This window comes from Bos indicus, chromosome 11, assembly GCF_029378745.1.
Source record: "Bos indicus isolate NIAB-ARS_2022 breed Sahiwal x Tharparkar chromosome 11, NIAB-ARS_B.indTharparkar_mat_pri_1.0, whole genome shotgun sequence".
Taxonomy (NCBI): domain Eukaryota; kingdom Metazoa; phylum Chordata; class Mammalia; order Artiodactyla; family Bovidae; genus Bos; species Bos indicus.
This window is the reverse complement of record NC_091770.1, coordinates 14,831,360-14,854,408: the sequence shown is the minus strand read 5'-3', so window position 1 is coordinate 14,854,408 and position 23,049 is coordinate 14,831,360. Positions and strand designations below refer to the sequence as shown.

The window sequence follows — 23,049 nt, the reverse complement described above, 5'->3', positions numbered from 1 at the left end:
TATTATTGTATTCTATTGTGTGACAACACCATAATTTGTCTATCTGGGTTGTTTCCAAGTTTGGATATTAGTAATGGCACTGCTGTGGACACTCATTGCTCAGACCAATATGGTAGGTACTAGCCAAATGTAGCTCTCTAAGTCAGCTCCTCAGTTGCACCAACCACATTCAAATGGTCAGTAGCTACATGGCTAGCAGCTACTGTACGGATAGCACAGAATAGAGCACTTGCATCACTGAAGCAAGTTCCATTGCATAGTGCTGAATCCACAAGCTGGTGAACATATGAAATCGCTGGGTCAAAAGCTATGCGTATATTCCACATTAACAGAAGATAGCATCAAATAGTTTTAGAGTGTCCATTACTACTTTGTTGTAAGCCCTTCTATTTTAAAATATTAAAACACTATATTTACTTTTCACCTAATAATCATAATACACTAAATAGGAAAACCACAATAGCCAGTGTTAGAACATGGAATGATTCACAGGTAATGAACAAGGCAGGAACATTATATACCATAACACAGTTCAAGTTAACAGATGTTGCAAATGTTTCTCAGATGTCATTACAACAAAAGGTCCATTATCAATGGCTGTCAAAAAGGAACTAATGGACTTATATCTATTAATTTTAGTGCTATTGCAGTTACAGTAAAATGATCTACCACTAGTACAAATTTCAGTATTTTAACTGAGACAGCCATGCTGGTGTCTATCAGCTAAACAACAGACCTCCTCATGATCCCAACCAATTAACCACAGATATTACCAATCTTCTCAAGTTCTGGCAAATGGAGGCCAATGTTGTTTAAACTGTATTTAACCACGAATGAATTTGTGCACCTGTACATATATATATTGGTCTTTATCATTTCTCCCCTCTTGAGTTGCTCATTTACATTCCTTATCCATTTTAAACTACCAATTTATAAATTCTTTTACTATTATACATTATATACTATGATTGCCCATGTATGTCCTTTGCCCATTGAAAGTTACTAATTTCCAAATGTTATTTTTATATTAAGGAAATTAACCCTCTGTACACAGAAGTCTTAAAAATATTTTCCTCCAAGTGGTAGTTTATCTTTTTCCTATAAAATTGTTTTAAATGCTAGGTAGTCAAGTTTCTTAACTTTTTTTAGATTTTGTGTTTTATGTCATGTTTGAAAGCCTTATCTTCTCAAATAGTGTATGAAAAGTCAATTTTTCTCCTGCCTATTTAAAAAAATACTTGATATATCTGTAACTTACATACTCCAGCATAAGTAGTAGAACCATCCTTGCATTTTTTAAAGTGGCCTATAATGTTTTTGTTAGACACTGCTAGTTACCTACCTGGCACCCGTTCTTCCTTACTAACAGATGTGACTTTGTTTAGGGCAGTAAACGTGCCCAGCTTAAAGTACTTTCCCAGACTCTCTTACAGCAAGGGGTAGCCAAGTGTTTCTGTTCTCTGCTGAGATATAAGAGAAGTTACTGAATGTGGCTTCCAGAGAGAGCTTTAAAGGCAACTTTGACTGACATGCTCCATTTGGCCTCTTAACCTTCCCTTTCTTCCTGATTGGAATCTAGATGTACTACGTAGAAGTGAAACAGCTATCTTGAGACAACATGGATGAAAGCCACCAACCAAAAAAATAGTAGAGTACAAAGATAAAAGGAACCTGAGTCCCTGGCGACATTAAGTTGCTGTTAGTCCTAGATACACCCTTGGATTGCTTATGTGAGAAAAATAAACTCTTTGTTTACTGAAGGATCATAGGGTACAATCATCCAGTATGACCATACTGATCATAGGATTATTTCTTGCAAACAAGTACATTTCTATCTGATGCATTATCTCATGTACACCAATTTGGCATGTGACTTTTATCTCATACTTTCTATATATAATCGAGTATATTTCTGGAAACCCTCGTTTCATTGATCTAAATAAATTCAGTTTAATAGCTTTTATTGAACACGGGACAATTTTATATGCTTTATATTAACTAGCTCACTTAAGCCTCACAATAGCCCTTTGAACTTTCACTATTTAATATTAATGTGTAGTACTTGTAAACCTAATGCTAATGGTAGATTTTTTTTTTAATGAAATGGAAAAAAGACCAAAAAGGAAAGAGAAAGATGTTTCAATTATCTATATGATGGACTGCAGCAGAAGGCAATCATTTATGTTGCCCTCCATCTGGCAACACTGGTGTTCCACACTGTAATGGAAAGAGCAGTAGACTGATGGTCTGAAGACATAAGCTCTTATTCCAATTCTGTTGGTCAACAGTGTTTGACAACCCTTCCTTAGACTTTAGTTTCCTCATCTGTACAATGAGGTATGATCACACTCAGTAGATGATCTCTAAAGTTTTCCCTAACTTTAATAATCTATGAAAAACTAATAATTAAGCTATTGGTTTTGAAATTCACTGGATTCAATTTGAATTTGGGATTCAATGACCAGGCTCCTGTATTCATTCAACAAAAGTACTGGGAATACATTAACAAACATGTCAGAAAATGTCCCTGCCCCAGTGGAGCTTACATTATAGTGGAAGAATTTAAAAAAAGAAATCTAGACACTTATCAAGTAGCAGTACTACAAATGAAACAAGCAATGATGTAATCAAGATTTAACTGGGGCATACAGCTGGAGAGTTACAAGATTCAGGGAAGATTTCTCTAAAGTATGGTTATGAAGTCTGTATAACATGAATATAGTTATGACATAATACATGAAAAAGAGTAAAATGTGAAGTGGCAATTTAACTATGTTAAAACAATTACAAAAATTAAGGATGCCCTGTAACACACATACAGAAAAGCACATAAACCATACAGCTTAATTATTAAGTCCTCCTTAAGATTCTTTCCAAATACAACTCTTCTCCCTCCTCAATAAGGGTAAAGCATTAAAATATTTTGGTGGTCACTTTCTTGCACATGGCTCTAATTATTTTCATTGCATAAAATCCCACTGTATACTTGTACCTATTTTATGTTGATGGACATTGCTATGTCCAATTTTTTGCTATTACGAATCATGTTACTATGTTCTTGTTTTTTGTGGCATATGTACATGCATTTCTGTTGGGGATATATCGAGAGTAGGACTACAGACCTTGGCCTTGGTATTAAAAACACCATTATATCTAATCAAAAGCTCTGACAAGTACTAACTTCCGCCAAATGAGCTTTCATTTCCTTCTACTCACCTGCTATTCCCTCTGTCTGTAATAGTCTTCCCTTCCTTCTTTGCTTAGTTAACTTTTACTTACCCAAGGATTTCAACTTAAACATCATTGCCTCCGGAAGGCTTTTCTTGTCTAATTCCTCTGTCATATACTGTCTTGTTACCACAGGCCCCTCTTTGTTCATTTGTTGCACTGTTTTTACAATTTGTTAATCATTTTATCTCTCAAAAATACTGGCTCATTAGGGTGCATATGTGGTCTCTGTTGCACATCATTTATTCCTAAACCTAGGTAGAACCTGGCACATAGAAAGGGGTCAATAAACACTTGATGGATATCTGCTCTCTCCTCACATTCACGGTACCCAATTCAAATGCCATTTCTTCTGAATGTTTCTTTCTTGAAGCTACAATCAGTACCATTCTTTGAAAATAAATCTGTATTAGGCAAAAGTTTCCTAGGTCTCATTTAGCAAAAAAGATTGAGTATGAAGCACTTAGCATGTAGGCCCATCATCAACAACAAAAATATTTTCACTGCTTTCTAGGGCGACGCTACAGTTATCAGACTGTAATTTAGCATAAGGATTACAAAACATATGGGTTGTTTCATTATCAAATGCTGCACACAATGTAAGTGATATTTACACAGCAACTGATTTTCACAGAAGTAGAAAGAATCACTATAAAACCAAGAAAAATGTAGAGTTTCAATCATTTATCACTGAGCATTTATGAATAGCAGCAATCTTTTATACCAGCTTCTCCTCTTTATTACCAGATGACAAATTTCTCCCATAATCAGTCATTCATTATAATTTCATTTGATCCTGTCTAAATACTTTGGTAAGCTGTTTTTACTTGTTTGGTTTTTAATAAAAATTGCTCAGTGGCAACTATTATAGAAAAACTCGTGCCTCCATTCTTGATAAATCAAATTTACTTATATTCCAAGTATTAATTTAACAAGCTTATTACAGGTAGGAGAGCGTACTTTCCCTGCCCCATAAGCATTAATAATCTTTATATACTCTAATTACAAGTTAAATTCAAAATATTTCATTAAAATGTTTTCCATATTAATATCTAACTTAAATCTCAGTGACAGTATTAGTATATCGCTGAACTGTTCAGAAAGGATGTTTAAAGAATTTTTTCCAAGCATTTGCAAGTTGTAAACTAAACACCTTCAAAGTAAAAACTTATAGATATCTTGTTGAAAATCAGAAAAGTTGAAACCAGGGTAATCACCAATACAGAATGTAAAATAGGGAGTTATTTTACTAATGCCATCTTAATCATTCTGACATTCTTTCCCTAAATTAACCTCCGAAGTGTAACATCAGCATATCGAAAGAATTCAAAAGAGCAACCTAACCCTGTAAAGTGTCTGACTCTTTGCAAGTCCATGGACAGTAGCCTGCCAGGCTCCATGGTCCACGAATACTCCAGGCAAGAATACTGGATGGGTAGCCATTCCCTCCTCCAGGGGATCTTCCCAACCCAGGGATCAGTCACAAGTCTGCGGCACTACAGACAGATTCTTTACCAACAGGGAAGCTCCAACTTAACCCTAAGCTTTATGTTTAATAATATACACTTTGCACAGGGAATATTCTCTTAACCATTTCTCTTTAGACAACTATATCCACTAAGACATAGCAGAACCTAAAACTGTCATAAAGTATATTGAAAGTCTGTTATAAAGAAAATGTATTTCACAAACAGAACTGTCTTCAGAAACTATAATGATTTCTAGTGAAAAGATATAAGAATGTCTAGTACTGACTAATGTCAAAAATCGTATTTGGAATTTATTTAAAAAGTGACAGTAGATTCTCAAACATACAAACTACTGTTGGATTGTACAAAGAAGGAACTTGTAATTCTGTTTCTAAAGGGAAATTACCATGTGGTGCTAGGTAAAGCCCAAGATGTAATATAAGGGTTCAATTAAAGAAACTTTTTATGGAAGAGGATAATAAGATACTTATTTTATGTGACTAAAATACCAGAGAAGAGAGTATCTGAGGATGCTTTTTAGCTCTATTAAGACTTATTTCAGACTGCCATGAATTGTATTAACTCAAGCCTAAATGCTCTAATAGGGCCTTTTAAACACTCTGAGACACTCTACAGTTCGCCGTGATGTGTGTTGTTCTCCTTTGCGGCAAAGAACAAAACAAGAAACCCAACTTGTATATTAATATATATATAAAACAAAGTAAGACATTTTAACAAAAATTATCAAACGTGTCACAATTTCCTAAAACTTAACACTAGCTAAAATATGTATTACTGAAAAGGTAAAAGATAAATAACAATCATCTTAAAATATTCAGTTTGTTGAATATGAAAAATATTATTTTTATTAGTTTGTAGGATTATTTTATTCAATGTTTTATTACATCAGAGTTTTTTAAATGAACTAAATTTTAAACAATATGTAAACAAAAATATCTACCTAACATTTTAAGTCAATGTAAATTTTCACTAATTTAGAAATATTAATATATTAATATTTAGGGAATTTTTGCAAATAGATTATATTATATATAAAATTGCCTTACAGACCTTAGAAATTAGCAAGTTTAGTAATGGTTCATAAAACTTTATAAATCTTCCTAGACTATATTTAATATAAACAAAATTATATATAGATTTTTATTTATAATCAAAATTTCAATTATTTTATAATCAATTTAAAACAAATAAATGTCTCTAATTCTTTTTTTTTGAGGATTAACAGTGATCAGGATTACTATGACTGGAAACACTTTAAACATGTATACACACATACAACTAGGAGAGATTATCTGGGTAATTCTGTTTTAAAAATACTAATGAACTAATAATTAGGTTGGAAATCATTATTTTAAATCAATATAACACAAAATATTTTTATATATAAATTCAAGCAGAGGACATTATGGTCAACTTACCATTATTAGTTGTAACAGTACTGTATCTTGGACACATTTACAAATCATGTTTCAAACTGACAATCTGTTTTAAGTGCTTTGCTCATTAGCCCATGAAGACAGTGGCTGAGCTTGAAACATTATGAAACATTATAAATTGTTTTTATATATACCTTAAACTGGACTAGTCCCAAGATTAAATGCTATTATTTTTAAATACCTTTTTGGAACACAAGTACTTCATTTTATCTTACATCAATAATAAACAAGATTCATACAAGTGAACTTTTCATTCACATCTTAAAGAAATGATAGCTTAAAAAAAATTTTAAACCACCTTTGGATGGAGTTGGTCCTAAAATCACTTGACTTACTGTTTAGTAAAATTCTACTGCCTGATATGGACCCCCAAGCTTTTGGGGGAAGAGTCCAGAGTCAGCGCTATGAACATCAAATATAATTATCAACCAAAACCAAGTACTGCTCTCAGAAACCCCTACAAACATTTACTGTGTAGTTACTGCTTCTGTAGCTACTTCCTTACTATTCCAAATTATTTTAAGTTTTAGAAGTTTTATCCCTCTGTTGCTTCTAGTCTGTTTTTCTAAGCTTGTTTAAATAATCAGCATCATGTAACTTTCCCACATTATTCTGGCCCAAAGATAGCTCTATACTTCTCACTTCTACAGCTTAAAGTTTTTGGGTTTTGTTCTTTTTTCTATTTTAGGGGGAGAGGAGAAAAGAATGAGAGATGGGCTTGATATCTTGTTAATTTGTAGGCTTATTTCAGAGTTGCTGGATATTTCCTGACACATTAGGTTGCTCAAGGAATATATCCCAAGAGGTGGCCACATTATCATATTGAAGACAGCAGTTAATTTTTCCAGCTGAGACCAGAAAGGACAATATAATAATTTGCTAATAGTTCTTAGGCATTTGGTATTTTATGGATACCAAATATTTCACCTACTTTATAAACTAATATTAATTAAAGGTACATCTAAAGTCTATGACATTATTTGCATAAAATTTCACTAGCTGGAATTTCTTATTATCTCTCTTAGCAAATATTGTATGTTTGTTAAAGTGTACCTGATACTTGTTAAAATATCAGGTAATACAAGACAAGGTGTTATAAAACAAAAGACACAGCTGGGAAGCATTTTATTTTTTTTCTACTTCATATAACATTGCTTGGGACCACAAGACTCTAAAGGTCTCTTTTCAGCAACTTTTACGGCTTAGAAGTGCCACTTAAAAATATTTACTGATACTATAAATAATATTGTTTTTCTACACACTGACAGTTTTAATAAATGCCATATCCATCAAATGCCATAAGCAGAAACTTTAAATCAGATGTTTAGACATTCAAAAGTGGTTTGTAAAAAAAAGCACACCCAAACAAACCAAATCTACATCAGCAACTGTTATAATTAGTTTTAGTTATTATTAAGAATTCTGATGTATGGCAGAAACCAGCACAATATTGTAAAGCAAATATCTTGCAATAAAGAAGTAAAAAAAAAAAAAGAATTCTTAACAAGGACACATTGCCAGAAGCATGTACGAGACTTTAAAAATTATATATAATTTAAGAGCAAATTTAATTCATAAATAAAAAGATTAAAGGCCAAATTAAAGAAAGTGTAAGCATCGGATTTAAAATATCTTAATTTTTAGGCTATTCAGAAATATATTTTGTGAATAAGAATTACTTCATAAATATATATGTATAAATATAAATATATATCTACAAGATCTGCAATGCAGGAGAAAACTCGTTAAAGGAAAAAATTGCACTTTTAGATGATCAGAATGTTATTATATTTACCCTTCAAGTGAAATATAATTACCATTCCAGGTGCTTTTGGCACAGATTTTTAGGTGAATATTGACACAATCTTAAAAACACAATGCTTTTATATTTTATTCACTGGAATATGAAGAATCAAACAGAATTCAGAATTCTGACCAAAAATATTCAGATAACTGCAATTGCTTAATTAAATACAAAAAAAAATTGTTTTAAAAAGACCTGAAACTGCCTTTACATCTGAACATGTAAAATTTTACCATCAACAGGGTTTTTTAATATCCTCAAGCAAGAATTTCCAGCCTACACAGAAATGTAACAGTGTCTTTTTCTACTTATATATGACTTAGATCACACCCCAGTATATAAGGACAAAAAATAAATGTATAATAAAAAGATTGGATAAATCAGGAGAGGCTTTTTGGTCTTGAATTCTTCACCCACTAACAATGAAGCAGCACTGTAGGCAGCCCAAAACACACCAAAGAGCTTAAAAAAAAAAAAAAAAAGACAAAAGGCAGCATATTAGCAAGTCAATTAACATTTTGAGTATCATAGAGTAAAAATTACATTTGCAGTATTTTTTTTAAAACAACCCTGGCAACCAATTAGAGAAAAAGCAAAACTTATTGAGAATGTTGAAACCTTATTAAGAATATTCATCCTTGCTCTATTCCTTGACATCTGGAAATGACTTAGGTTTTACGTTATCAAACTTGTCTAATTATAAGAATCACTTGGGGTGACTATTAGCTTCCTGGGATTCATTCTAGTTCTACTGAATCAGAATCTCTAACGGAAGAAGGGTCTAATTATCAGTCATTTTAACAACTGTCCTGGATGATTTAAGACAAGGCAACTTTTGGAAAAACTATTACTGGGACCAGATGCTGAAAGATATTTGTTTCCTAGGAAAACTAACTGATTCTGTAGAAAATATTCTTTTCTTCCAAGAGGTAGAAAAACAGATTAAGTGAAAATTTCACACAATTTTCCCAGGACTAGGTAGAAATATAGTGTTATAAGGGAAGGAGGAAAAATGTAACATTTTGGTTTAGAGTATTCTGACTATGCACCTACTTAATTTTAAATTATATCCACTAGAAATTTATGTAATACTTCTTTACGTAGTCACTGAAGGCATTTTACAGAATAAAATGAGAGAATAACTTTAAGGATAGAAATAAGGGAAATTATGATAGAAACACTTGGCACAGAGCAGGGTTTCTCAATCTTGCACTAATCAAATTTCTGGGCTGGATGACTGCTGTGGGAAGCTGTGCTGTGCGCTGTAGGGTGTTTGGCAGCACCCCTGGCTTCTAGCCACTCTATGCTAGTGCCACCCCACCCCTCCCGTCCACGACACTCAAAAATGTCTCTAGACATTGCCGAACATCCCTGGGGGGCAAAGCTGCCATCAGCTGAGAACCACTGATACAGAGGTAAAAATTAAACACTGGCAGATTGACTGAAAATTATTTGAGATGACCCAATTTTCTACTGCACTTTTAAAACTAAATGCAAACAAAAAATACAAGATATTTTAATCTTACAAAAAAGTATAGAGAAATAAAATAAAATTATAATCAAATTCCATTTGTACATGATGATTAAATGTATTTGGTTAAGACTGGTAAAATTACAGAGATTTAATGTTTAAAAAAAACTAGTGCTTGTAAACTGCATTCCAATGCTACAGTTAAAGGGTAAGAGTTCTCATTATTTATTTCATTCTTTCATTATTCTTTCATTATTTCTCAACAGACTTTGGACTAAAACAAGAAACATGCAAAACAGATCGCTACACAAAGATGATTTAAGTGATTAGGGAAAGAAATGTGGCAAAGAAATATCTAAAGTTCACAAATTTTTTATCCTAAAATTTTAATGATTTTATAAAAAAAGACTTCTATTTTATAATAACACATTCACTTGTTGTATAAAGAATATTAAAGACCAATTTTCAGTTGAACTCAATGACTAAAAATAACCAGAGGACACAGTTTTAGCAGTTTTGGGAATAGGCTCAGAAGCATTCAAACAATCTTTAACCCAAGTAAAACAACACACAGGCAGTGATCCTGAATGACTTAGTAAAGTGGTATGTTCACTAAGACTAAATAATTAAATGCCAGCGTGGGTGGGGCTAGCTTCTGCACTGCAAGACTTTCAACCTAAGCACTAATAATGATATTTTTTTAAAAATTAGGATTAGAGGAATGAAAGCGTTTCTTGGTTTCTAGAGTGTTCCAACAGTTGAAACATACAAAGATGTTCTCAAAATATTTACTATTTATAATAATAACAGCTACTGCTTGAGTGCCTACTGTGTGTCAAGCACTATACTAGTCATTATTCTTCAAAATCTTCATAACAAATCCAAAAAAGTAGTTGCTAAGTTTACTCTAAGAGGAGAGTAAGAAAATATAGCTCCCCAAGGCGGACAACAAGAGGCAAAACCAGGATTTGCATTCAGGAATTTAGAATTCAGTTCTAAAATCCAACTCTTCTCAATATCCAAGGCTTATAATGTCAGTGTTAGCCTGGAGTTACTCAATTCTAAAAGGAATAATTTCTTTTACACTGGAATTAGTAATAAACTTTAAGTGAAAACGAAAGTCATAAAGTAACTCTTCTTAAGTTAGTCTACTTAAATACTCTAGTATTTAAATACTCTAATATGGAGACTACATAATGGTAGTATTGAAAGCAGTGGTCTTAAGAAGTTCTATTTTCCATAAAGAAAAAAATTACATTCACTGTGTAATATACATACATGTGTGAAAGTAGTCATTTATTTTTTCCAAAGTGGTTCAAAATTAATAAATACCAAAATTTGCTATATCACTATTCATTAATAGTGTTTAATATTATCAGTAAATGTTTAAAGTGGGTACATTGTTAATCAGTTTAACACAGCATAAAGAAGTCCTGATTTCTGCAACACAGAAAAGTCAGTTTATTAGAACTACGTATATCTTACTTGACCACTAATTTAATATTCAAATAGGAGTTAACAATTATTAAATAAACATCCAGTGGAATTTCAAATAAATATAATAAATTCATCTTATAAGCATAGAAAAGAAATGTTTAACATTAAATAAAAAATATTGAGTGCAATATCCTGAGGCCAGATTTGCTCTTTGTTCTTTATTCCACCCTAGATATACATTATAATTTCTGGCAATTAAAAGGGGAAAATATTTGGTAAAATCAGTGAGTAAGGTCACTGTTTCAAAATACTACTAACTGCTTGATATAAACCGTTATAGATTATAAGATTCTTTAGCCATAAAACTAGTACGGTCAGCTCTTATTACCTGTGAGTTCTGCATCTATGGATTCAAACAACTGTGGACTGAAAATATTTGGGGAAAAAAAAAATTTCGGAAAGTTTCAAAAAGCCAAACCTGAGTATGCTGGATTACAGACAACAATTTATATTGTATTAAGTATCATAAGTAATCTGGAGATGATTTTAAAAAGTAGATGGAAGGATTTGCATAGGTTATATGTAAATACTACATAATTTTATACTGGGGAGTTGAACACCTGAAGATTTTTGTGTCTGTGGTGGTGGTGGGGGGCAATCCTAGAACCAATCTCCCATGGATATGCAGGGGCGATTGTACACTTTCCTGACTGGAAAACAGTAAACTACTTTTTATAACACACACTACTTACTTTTATAAGTGTAGACACGACTTCAAATGATCCAACCACCAAAAGTATAGGGGCTATTACAATGAGAGGAAGTAATGAATATCCTATAACTCCAAGAACTTGGCCATACGCAACCTGTGAATTTTCAAAATTTTAAATAAATACCATAGAAATCAAGTTATTTTAACCACTATTAAACATCATATATACTTTGTTGTACTTGCATAAGCATGAGAATTAAGAAAATCATAAAAGTATCATGTAGTAGTAGTAATACTATCCCCATTATGAAGAAACTGATTCTCAGAGAAACAAAGGTCTTTGTTCAGGAAAGACAGCTAGCTAGTTAAGAGTTCAAAATAAGATATAAGATCTAGGTCTTTTAACTTCCTCAAACAGTCTTTTTTTTTTTTTTTTTTCAATTTATTTACTTTTTAGTTGAAGGATAATTGCTTTACAGAATTTTGTTGTTTTCAGTCAAACCTCAACATCAATCAGCCATAGGTATACATATGTCCTGTCCTGAACTTCCCTCCCATCTCCCTCCCTATCCCACCCCTCTAGGTTAATACAGAGACCCTGTTTGAGTCAACAACAATCTTAAATTACCCAAACAATTAGTGATACCTGTCTTCATATAAAAATTGTATGAGATTTTGTCTAGAATATAAAAAATAATACACAAACAAATGTCATTTTAAGTCCCTGTTAAAATTATTTTAAATTTCCATAAGCAGAGTAAAAAAGTTACGCAGATAAATGTTACTCTAAACTTATTCAAGAGTTGTAGATTAAGATGGTGAACTGAACACATATCTAATACCATTCCTTCTCGAAACTCCACTAAAAGGGAAGAAAAAAAAGAAACTTCTTTTTGTAAGAGGCATAAACAAGAGGCGAGAAGATGGAATAACAGCAAGTTAATTTTGGAAACTGGAAAGTAGTAGAACAAGAGCTAATAATCAGATTTGGAGACCTTTCCCACAAGTGTGAGAAAAAGGCTCAAGAGTTTGACATTAAGCATTTAGTGTTCATAGAGTAAGCCTAATATGAGTCAGCACCAGTATGATAACTTTGCCTGGCTTCCCTTCTGCTTTACTCTCTCCACAAACAGATAAATCCCGGAGCGCTACAATTCCTAGGTTTACAGTAATTCATAAACTCTAAGTTAATGGGGCAGTGATTCTCAAGGTGTGGCCCATGGTATTCTGGGGATCCAGGACACTCTTCTAAAAGACTGGACATCAAAACTATTTTTTATAATAGTGATAAAGCATTATTTGCCTTTTTAAATTAGGTTGATATTGATACTAATAGAACAGAAGCAATGGGTAAAACATCATGCTGCTTTATTATGCCAATATGATATGAACTGTACTAATAGTAACTATGTTCTTTACTACCATACACAGAAAAGAAAGAAAAAAACCCTCCTGTTTCACTTAAAAATGTCCTTAACAAAACAGTTAAAATGACTGATTTTATTAAGCCTCAACCTTTGAATATGCCTTTTTAATATTCTGTGTAACAAAATGCAAAGTACACAGAAAGCACTTCTTCTACCTTGATTCAATGGTTATCCCAAGGAAAGCACGTGTACAACTGCTTAAGTCAAGAGCTGAATTAGATGCTTTATTCATGGAACACCATTCTTACGTGAAAGAACAAATGAAAAACTGTAATTATTCAGAGTTAGGTACTGACAGGCAACATGACTGAAACTGAATGAAACAAGCCTGTTGCTTCAAGAAAAACAACTCATAGTATTTTTTTCAAATTACTAAATGCTATCTCTCAAGCAAAAAGTAGAATTTTGGTAAACTTACATCCAACACTGTAATCTTGACATTTTCTGCTGATAGGTGATCTTAGTGAATGTGGTTTTCTGATATCATAGAATAAAACGTGTCAACATTTGGAAGTTCTGCAAACCTCAGTGAACTAGTGTTCTCTAGATGACCATGCATGGGTTAAAAATATCCATTCAAAATGAATTTCAATGAAACAATATAAAAAGTTCACTAATATGGTTTGAGATTCCTCGCAAAAAAACTTTAAGAAACTATTTCCTGTTGAGGGCACCCAAAGCTGGTGCTCTGGGAATACCCAGAGGAACAGGGTTGGAAGGGAGGTGGGGGGGTGTGTTTAGGATGGGAGGGACACATGTAGAACTGTGGCTGATTCATGTTGATGTATAGCAAAAACTATCGCAATACTATAAAGTAACTATCCTCCAATTAATATTAATTAATTGAAAAAAGTGATAGTATAGGTCAGACAACATGTCTGATTTTTGGCAAATTATAAATATTAACAAGAGACAAAAAAAAAAAAACTATTATCTCTTGAGTGTTAATGTAGTATCAGAATAGAATAGACATAATCATCTAAAAAAAAGTGTTAAAATATCCCTCCTTTTCAAATTATATACCTGTATGAGGACTTATTTTTTATATATACTTTATCCAAAGCTATATCCTGTAACAATTGAATGCAGAAAGCAGATATCAGGATCCAGATTCCACTAATCCAGATATTAAAACTACTAGCAAGAATGTATAACAATGCATTTTCCTCAATTTGTTTTAAAAAGTTTTCTTTAAAATGCATTATTTATGTTAAAATGCATTTGATTTGCTTTTAGTTTTAAATGAATAAACATATATTAAAATTTTTTTATTTTTATTTTAATTTCTAACATGGTAATTTTATTTGCTTTAACTTTTTTGGTCACAAAATGAGGCATGTTTATTCCCTGACCAGGGACTGAACTCACACCCCCTGCACTGGAAGTGTGGCATCTTAACCACTGGAACACCAGGGAAGTCCCCATGATAAATATTGGTAAATACAACCTACATTAAGCTCTATGGTTCATTTCAGTTCAGTCACTCAGTCATGTCCGACTCTTTGCGACGACATGGACTGCAGCACGGAAGGCCTCCCTGTCCATTACCAACGCTCAGAGCTTACCCAAATTCATGTCCATTGAGTTGGTGATGCCATCCAACCATCTCATCCTCTGTCGTCCCATTCTCCTCCAGCCTTCAATCTTTCAAAGCATCAGGGTCTTTTCAAATGAGTCTGCTCTTTGTATCAGGTGCCCAAAGTACTGGAGTTTCAGCTTCAACATCAGTCCTTCCAATGAATATTCACGACTGATTTCCTTTAGGATGGACTGGTTGGATCTCCTTGCAGTCCAAGGGACTCTAAAGAGTTTTCTCTAACACCACAGTTCAAAAGCATCAATTCTTTGGCACTCAGCTTTCTTTATAGTCCAATTCTCATATCCATACATGACCACTGGAAAAACCATAGCCTTGACTAGACGGACCTTTGTTGGCAAAGTAACGGCTCTGCTTTTTAATATGCTGTCTGCTGCTGCTGCTGCTGCTAAGTCACTTCAGTCGTGTCCGACTCTGTGGGACCCCACAGACCGCAGACCACCAGGCTCCCCTATCCCTGGGATTCTCCAGGCAAGAACACTGGAGTGGGTTGCCATTTCCTTCTCCAATGCACGAAAGTGAAAAGTGAAAGAAAGTCACTCAGTCCTGTCCGACTCTTAGCGACCCCATGGACTGCAGCCCACCAAGCTCCTATATCCATGGGATTTTCCAGGCAAGAGTGCTGGAGGGGTGCCATTGCCTTCTCCAATATCCTGTCTAGGTTGGTCAAAACTTTCCTTCCAAGGAGTAAGCTTTTAATTTCATGGCTGCAGTCACCATCTGCAGTAGTTATTTTGGAGCCCAAAACAGGGAAGTCTGCCACTGTTTCCCCATCTATTTGCCATGAAGTGATGGGACCAGATGCCATGATCTTAGTTTTCTGAATGTTGAGTTTTAAGCCAACTTTTTCACTCTCCTCTTTCACTTTCATCAAGAGGCTCTTTAGTTCCTATTCGCTTTCTGCCATAAGGGTGGGTTCATCTGCATATCTGAGGTTATTGATATTTCTCCCAGCAATCTTGATTCCAGCTTGTGCTTCTTCCAGCCCAGCCTTTCTCATGATGTACTCTGCATAGAAGTTAAATGAGGAGAGTGGCAATATACAGCCTTGACATACTCCTTTTCCTATTTGGAACCAGTCAGTTGTTCCATGTCCAGTTCTAACTGTGGCTTCCTGACCTGCATATAGGTTTCTCAAGAGGCAGGTCAGGTGGTCTGGTATTCCCATCTCTTTCAGAATTTTCCAGTTTATTGTGATCCATACAGTCAAAGGCTTTGGCATAGTCAATAAAGCAGAAATAGATGTTTCTCTGGAATTCTCTTGCTTTTTCGATGATCCAGCGGATGTTGGCAATTTGATCTCTGGTTCCTCTGCCTTTTCTACAGCCAGCTTGAACATCTGGAAGTTCATGGTTCAAGTATTGTTGAAGCCTGGCTTGGAGAATTTTGAGCATTACTTTCCTAGCATGTGAGATGAATGCAATTGTGCAGTAGTGTGAGCATTCTTTGGCATTGCTTTTCTTTAGGAATGCAGTGAAAACTGACCTTTTCCAGTCCTGTGGCCACTGCTAAGTTTCCAAATTTGCTGGCATATTGAGTGCAGCACTTTCACAGCATCATCTTTTAGGATTTGAAATAGATCAACTGGAATAACATCACCTCTACTAGCTTTGCTCCTAGTGATGCTTCCTAAGGCCCACTTGACTTCACATTCCAGGATGTCTGGCTCTAGGTGAGTGATCACACCATCATGATTTTCTGGGTCGTGAAGATCCTTTTTGTTCAGTTTTTCTGTGTATTCTTGCCACCTCTTCTCAGTATCTTCTGCTTCTGTTAGGTCCATACCATTTCTGTCATTTATTGAGCTCATCTTTGTATGAAATTTTCCCTTGGTATCTCTAATTTTCTTGAAGAGATCTAGTCTTTCCCATTCTATTATTTTCCTCTAATTCTTTGCATTGATCACCGGAAGGCTTTCTTATCTCTCCTTGCTATTCTTTGGAACTCTGCATTCAAATGGGTATATCTTTCCTTTTTGTTTTTCTTCTTTTCACAGCTATTTGTAGGAGCTTCTCAGACAGCCATTTTGCTTTTTTGCATTTCTTTTTCTTGGGAAAGGTTTTGATCCCTGTCTCCTGAACAATGTCACGAATCTCCGTCCATAGTTCATCAGGCACTCTGTCTTTCAGATATAGTCCCTTAAATCTATTTCTCACTTCCACCGTATAATCGTAAGGGATCTGATTTAGGGCATACCTGTATGGTCTAGTGATTTTCTCTACTTTCTTCAGTTTAAGTCTGAATTTGGCAATAAGCTCTATGGACCTGAGACCAAAAGTTTGAGGACTAAACAGAGAATAAATTGTATGTATCCCTATAAAGCTCTAAGTTATTTATAAATGATAGGATTTTTTCTTTCCTCTTTCTCATAACATTTAGAGCATGCGTAATACTAATATATAGGTCACCTTGAAAGAAGTAGCATAAATTAAGAGCAGTTCTGGGGCAACAAACAATTACAATGAACATAGTTACTAATAGTATCTGCAATATCAACAATAAAGCTTACCATAAAAAACAGAGACTATTTTCAAAATTAACTACTTACTTCTCCACCAAGAACTCTAGCCAGTAAGAAAATCGTTAGTGAACCAAATATCCAAATGGTTATAATCCATGAAACCACCTTAAGAGAAAAAAATTCATGCAATTAATATCTGTGTTACCAAATAAGCTGAAAATTTCCCATGAGTTCAATTCTCTACCACATAAGGTATTTTGGTATCACTGACTTTAGGTCATAGGAAGTTTGGGTTCCCAGGTATTTTCTGAAAACCTAATAAGAATACAATATGTAATATAATTTTACATCCAAACTGAAAATTTGGCAATGATCAGTTGCTTAAGGAAACCTCAGTATTTTAACATCTATGATAAAAGATGACTGCAAAACGACAGCAAAGTGTTGACTCTCAGCTCCTGCTTTATAGCATTCTACATGATAAATTTATCCGTGAAACAAGTTACTAACCTCAGGAGGTCTCTAAAATTTACATTAATCACACATTTATCCAAGTAATAGAATGTGGACAACACTTCAGACAATTTTAACTCTTGAGACTTGACATAATAATGATACATGCATATATTTCCAAGTTCTGTCTGCTTGAGAAGGTCTAGAAATAAAGATACTGCGTAGCAACGTAAAGAAGACTAACTGCCCAGTTATGGTGCGTGATGTGTGTCCTTAGCCATGTCAGATTCTTTGCGACCCCATGGAATTGTAGCCCACCAGGCTCTACTGCCCATTGGATTTTCCAGACATGAGTTGCCATTTCCTTTTCCAGGGGATATTTTCGACACAGGGATTGAACCCACATCTCTTACATCTCCTGCACTGGCAGGTGGATTCTTTACCACTAATGCCATCTGGGAAACCCAGATACTTACTGGTTTCTAAATATTCCCCTGTAAAAGGAACTAGGACTCCCTAGGGAAATGACTGATTCCAGGGCTGGGACAGGGAAAATGAAAGATGAGTCCAGAATGCACTGTGGAATCAAGAAGAAAGGAAGCACTCAAAAAAGGATGGGAATATGTCAAAAGGATACCAAAGCTAACCTGAAGGAGCTTCCAATAGCTAAAACTGCAACAATCTAAGCAATAAAATATATGATTATACTGGATTATAGTCCATAATCATAAGGGATTTGATTTAGGTCATACCTAGAGTGCCTGATGAACTATGGATGGAGGTTCATGACATTGTATAGGAGACAATGATCAAGACCATCCCCAGGGAAAAGAAATGCAAAAAAGCAAAATGGCTGTCTGGGGAGGCCTTACAAATAGCTATGAAAAGAAGAGAAGCGAAAAACAAAGGAGAAAAGGAAAGATATAAGCATCTGAATGTAGAGTTCCAAAGAATAGCAAAGAGAGGTAAGAAAGCCTTCCTCAGTGATCAATGCAAAGACATAGAGGAAAACAACAGAATGGGAAAGACTAGAGATCTCTTCAAGAAAATGAGAGATACCAACAGAACATTTCATGCAAAGATGGACTTGATGAAGGACAGAAATGGTATGGACCTAACAGAAGCAGAAGATATCAAGAGTTGGCAAGAATACACAGAGAACTGTACAAAAAAGATCTTAACGACCAAGATAATTACGATGGTGTGATCTAGACATGCTGGAATGTGAAGTCAAGTGGGCCTTAGAAAGCATCACTACGAACAAAGCCAGTGGAGGTAATGGAATTCCAGTTGAGCTATTTCAAATCCTGAAAGATGATGCTGTGAAAGTGCTGCACTCAATATGCCAGCACATTTGGAAAACTCAGCAGTGGCCACAGGACTGGAAAAGGTCAGTTTTCATTCCAATCCCAAAGAAAGGCAATGCCAAAGAATGCTCAAACGTACAACTGCACTCATCTCACACGCTAGTAAAGTAATGCTCAAATTTCTCCAAGCCAGGCTTCAGCAATATGTGAACCGTGAATTTCCAGATGTTCAAGCTGGTTTTAGAAAAGGCAGAGGAACCAGAGATCAAATTGCCAACATCCGCTGGATCATTGAAAAAGCAAGAGAATTCCAGAGAAACATCTATTTCTGCTTTATTGACTATGCCAAAGCCTTTGACTGTGTGGATCATGATAAACTGTGGAAAATTCTAAAAGAGATGGGAATACCAGACCACCTGACCTGCCTCTTGAGAAACCTATATGCAGGTCAGGAAGCCACAGTTAGAACTGGACATGGAACAACTGACTGGTTCCAAATAGGAAAAGGAGTACGTCAAGGCTGTATATTGTCACCCTGCTTATTTAACTTCTATGCAGAGTACATCATGAGAAATGCTGGGCTGGAAGAAGCACAAGCTAGAATCAAGATTGCCGGGAGAAATATGAATAACCTCAGATATGCAGATGAACCCACCCTCATGGCAGAAAGTGAAGAGGAACTAAAAAAAAGCCTCTTGATGAAAGTGAAAGAGGAGAGTTAAAAAGTTGGCTTTAAGCTCAACATTTAGAAAACTAAGATCATGGCATCTGGTCCCATCACTTCACGGCAAATAGATGGGGACACAGTGACTGACTTTATTTTTTGGGGCTCCAAAATCACTGCAGATGGTGACTGCAGCCATGAAATTAAAAGACGCTTACTCCTTGGAAGGAAAGTTATGACTAACCTACATAGCATATTCAAAAGCAGAGACATTACTTTGCCAATAAAGGTCCATCTAGTCAAGTCTATGGTTTTTCCAGTGGTCATGTATGGATGTGAGAGTTGGACTGTGAAGAAAGCTGAGCGCGGAAGAATTGATGCTTTTGAACTGTGGTGTTGGAGAAGACTCTTGAGAGTCCCTTGGACTGCAGGGAGATCCAACCAGTCCATTCTGAAGGAGATCAGCCCTGGGATTTCTTTGGAAGGAATGATGCTAAAGCTGAAACTCCAGTACTTTGGCCACCTCACACAAACAGTTGACTCATTGGAAAAGACTCTGAAGCTGGGAGGGATTGGGGGCAGGAGGAGAAGGGGACAACAGAGGAAGAGATGCCTGGATGGCATCACCAACTTGATAAGCTTAAGTTTGAGTGAACTCCGGGAGTTGGTGATGGACAGGGAGGCCTGGCATGCTGCGATTCATGGGGTCGCAAAGAGTCGGACACGACTGAGCAATTGAACTGAACTGAATTGAACTGACAGTCCACAAAGTAAAATAAATATCTGTCTATACTAACAAAGATAAGTAAGTAATGACAAAGAAAGAATAGCTGTTCCAAAGAGAATACTAATTAATACATGGGGAAGAAAGAAGGAAAATCATATTCAGTAAACAATATAGTAATAATTATTGATAGAAAGGTCCATCAATAGATGCTAAAATTAGTGGGCTAAAATTTGATGAGAGAGTGCTTGCATAGTCACAAAGTATCTCCACAAGGTATTTATTGTATTAAAAAGGGAAAAATAGCAACTTTACAGTGGAGGAATTAGACAGATACTACCCCCTTGCCTTACCAAGTGATCAACAATAATAGCACTAGGAATAAGACATATCAGTATCATGTAATGCCTAATAGTATGTAGAGAAGGGCACAATGTCACTTGTTTGATATTCTTGCCAAAAAGGTATTACATCAATCCAGCATGAGAAAATATTTAACAAATTCAAATTAAGAAACATTCTATGGAGTTAAGAATTTTCTGTTTTTAGCCTTAGAACCCTGCATTCAAATGAAAGATTATATAGATAAAATTCACTTAGAGATGTTCTGCATGAAGGGTTGGTGGTAGGCAAGAGACCAGAACCCCTATTCAACTTCTTCAATGGTCCTTGTCTGCAACAGAATACTTGATGTAAATTGATCCAAGGTAAATATTAATAGGACTAGTATTATATAACATTAAGGATTTTGCTATGGAGAGAATACTCTGAATTATCAAGTAAGTGCAAATTTAATCACAAATGTCCTTTAGGAAAGGAGGCAGAAGGATATCTGACTACAGTAGAGAAGACAATGTGACAATGGAGAGTACAGTGATGCAACCAGAAGTCAAGCAATGTTGCAGCCTCTGACTTGGAAAGAGACAAGCAACAGACTGTGCTGGAGCACCCAGAGGAACCAGCCTGCTGACATTTTGATTCTAGCCCTTTAACACTCAACTTGGATTTCTGACTTCGAGAACTGTCAAAGAATAAATCTTCATTGTTTTAAGTCACTAAACTTACAGAAATGTATTATAGAACAAAAGGAAACTAATTTATTTCCAAAACACTCTGTGATAAAGAATTATTTTTTACTCCCCTAAAGCCTTACACTAAAGATGAGAGAGTGATGTGTATATGCTGTGTTTTGATGATACAGATAAGGCCTCTGAGAATGGGACATAGTATTATGTAAAAACAAATACTTGATGGAATTCCTGTCATCATTAAAAAGTTTATTTTAAAAACAGAACTAAAAATGAATAAAAGGTAAAAATATGAGTATTGTTGTTTCCAATTATTTATTCTTATGGAAAACCAGAAAGGGCATGGGCAGCTGGGAACAGTCCCTACCACTTACCCACTTGCCATACAAATACTAATACTTTTCTTGTGAATGATGATGTACAATAGTTTGGAAGCCATTAATCCAAGGAACCTCCCACTTATTTAAGAACAGTTGTAGGGATGGAAAAGTGAGAAATAATGGGTAAAGCTAAAGCATTTTTCAAACATAATGAAGTACTACAGTTAATATTTGTTATTTTAAATTTTAAAACTCTTAAACCATTTAGAATTTGTGTAAAGGAAGATGTACTTACCCTAAACTGTCCATATAATGATATCATGGAAAAGAAAAGAACAACAGCCAGAGGACCCCAGAAGTCAGGATTGTCTCTCACCACTTGTCTATTAAAACCAAGTGATGGCATTGGCATCAAAACGCATCGAATTTTGTAGTAAATATCCTTTAGATCAATATCCAATTCTTCCCTATAATTTTAAAATAAGAATTCTTAGAAGGCACATACTTTTGAATATTGAGCCAGTTGTATTAGAATTTAAGAAAAGTTTAAATATAACAGTAGTCTCCACAGGTCAACAAAACATTTGCATTTGAAGCACATTTCCAAGATGTACATTTTCAACATCTCTAAAGTTGGGATACATCTCACAATAGCTGGTGTCTTAACAACTGTTGTCTTAACAACTTTAAAGAAAAGTTTAAATATAACAGTAGTCTCCACAGGTCAACAAAACATTTGCATTTGAAGTACATTTCCAAGATGTACATTTTCAACATCTCTAAAGTTGGGATACATCTCACAATAGCTGGTGTCTTAACAACTGTTGTCAGTCTGGCATGAGGCAAGTGCTTCCAAGATCTGCTTTTCCTTTTGCCAGTCTCCTGGAGGCACTACCAATTTGAGACTTTAAATAAAATTCTTCTCTTGAGAATTTTTGGGACCATAGACTGCAAGTCTATATTCTCATAGGAATTTTTCTTCCAACACTTCACCCAGTGCCAAACAGACAAGCAAACTTCCTTGGTTTCTCTTTTTGCATGGTTGATCATTTCTCATTTATCCTTACACTAAGGAGATAAGATAGCCCTTTAATGTTCTAGCTTTATGCTGTCTTAGCCACTTTTTCTCTTTTATTAATAAATGTAAAATAACTGCATCTTATAATCTATAACATCTTAGATTTGATGAAATTCAGTATATTAACATTGAGAAACAGACGTTTTTAGTACTTGATCTACCAATAATTACTACCGAGAATAACTTGGTAATGCCTTGATTTTACAATGCTATAGGTTCTTCTTAGGGGAGAAGGAAATGGCAATCCACTCCAGTATTCTTGTCAAGAGAATCCCGTGGGCAGAGGAGCCTGGTGGGCTGCTGTCCAAAGGGTCGCACAGAGTCGGACACAACTGAAGCAACTTGGCACGCATGCACGCATTGGAGAGGGAAATGGCAAACCACTCCAGTGTTCTTGCCTGGAGAACCCCAG

The 23,049-nt window shown here is 34.9% G+C and overlaps 1 protein-coding gene and 1 long non-coding RNA gene across 4 annotated transcripts in view; one reads left to right on the top strand and one right to left on the bottom strand.

Annotated features, from left to right (window-relative positions):
* LOC139185627 (uncharacterized) overlaps window positions 1–21,532 on the top strand; it is a 37,833-nt gene extending 16,301 nt beyond the window's left edge. For all 3 annotated transcript variants that reach the window (XR_011569133.1, XR_011569134.1, XR_011569132.1), the window contains one exon: window positions 21,024–21,532. This is a non-coding gene — a long non-coding RNA (uncharacterized lncRNA). The remainder of the gene's footprint in view (window positions 1–21,023) is intronic.
* YIPF4 (Yip1 domain family member 4) overlaps window positions 7,263–23,049 on the bottom strand; it is a 34,136-nt gene continuing 18,349 nt past the window's right edge. The window contains exons 3-6 of the mRNA XM_070798089.1: window positions 21,855–22,026; window positions 17,151–17,228; window positions 11,619–11,732; window positions 7,263–8,420 (exon numbers count right to left, since the gene is read on the bottom strand). Coding sequence (XP_070654190.1) covers window positions 8,283–8,420; window positions 11,619–11,732; window positions 17,151–17,228; window positions 21,855–22,026 — 502 coding nt within the window. The 3' untranslated portion in view covers window positions 7,263–8,282. The remainder of the gene's footprint in view (window positions 8,421–11,618; window positions 11,733–17,150; window positions 17,229–21,854; window positions 22,027–23,049) is intronic.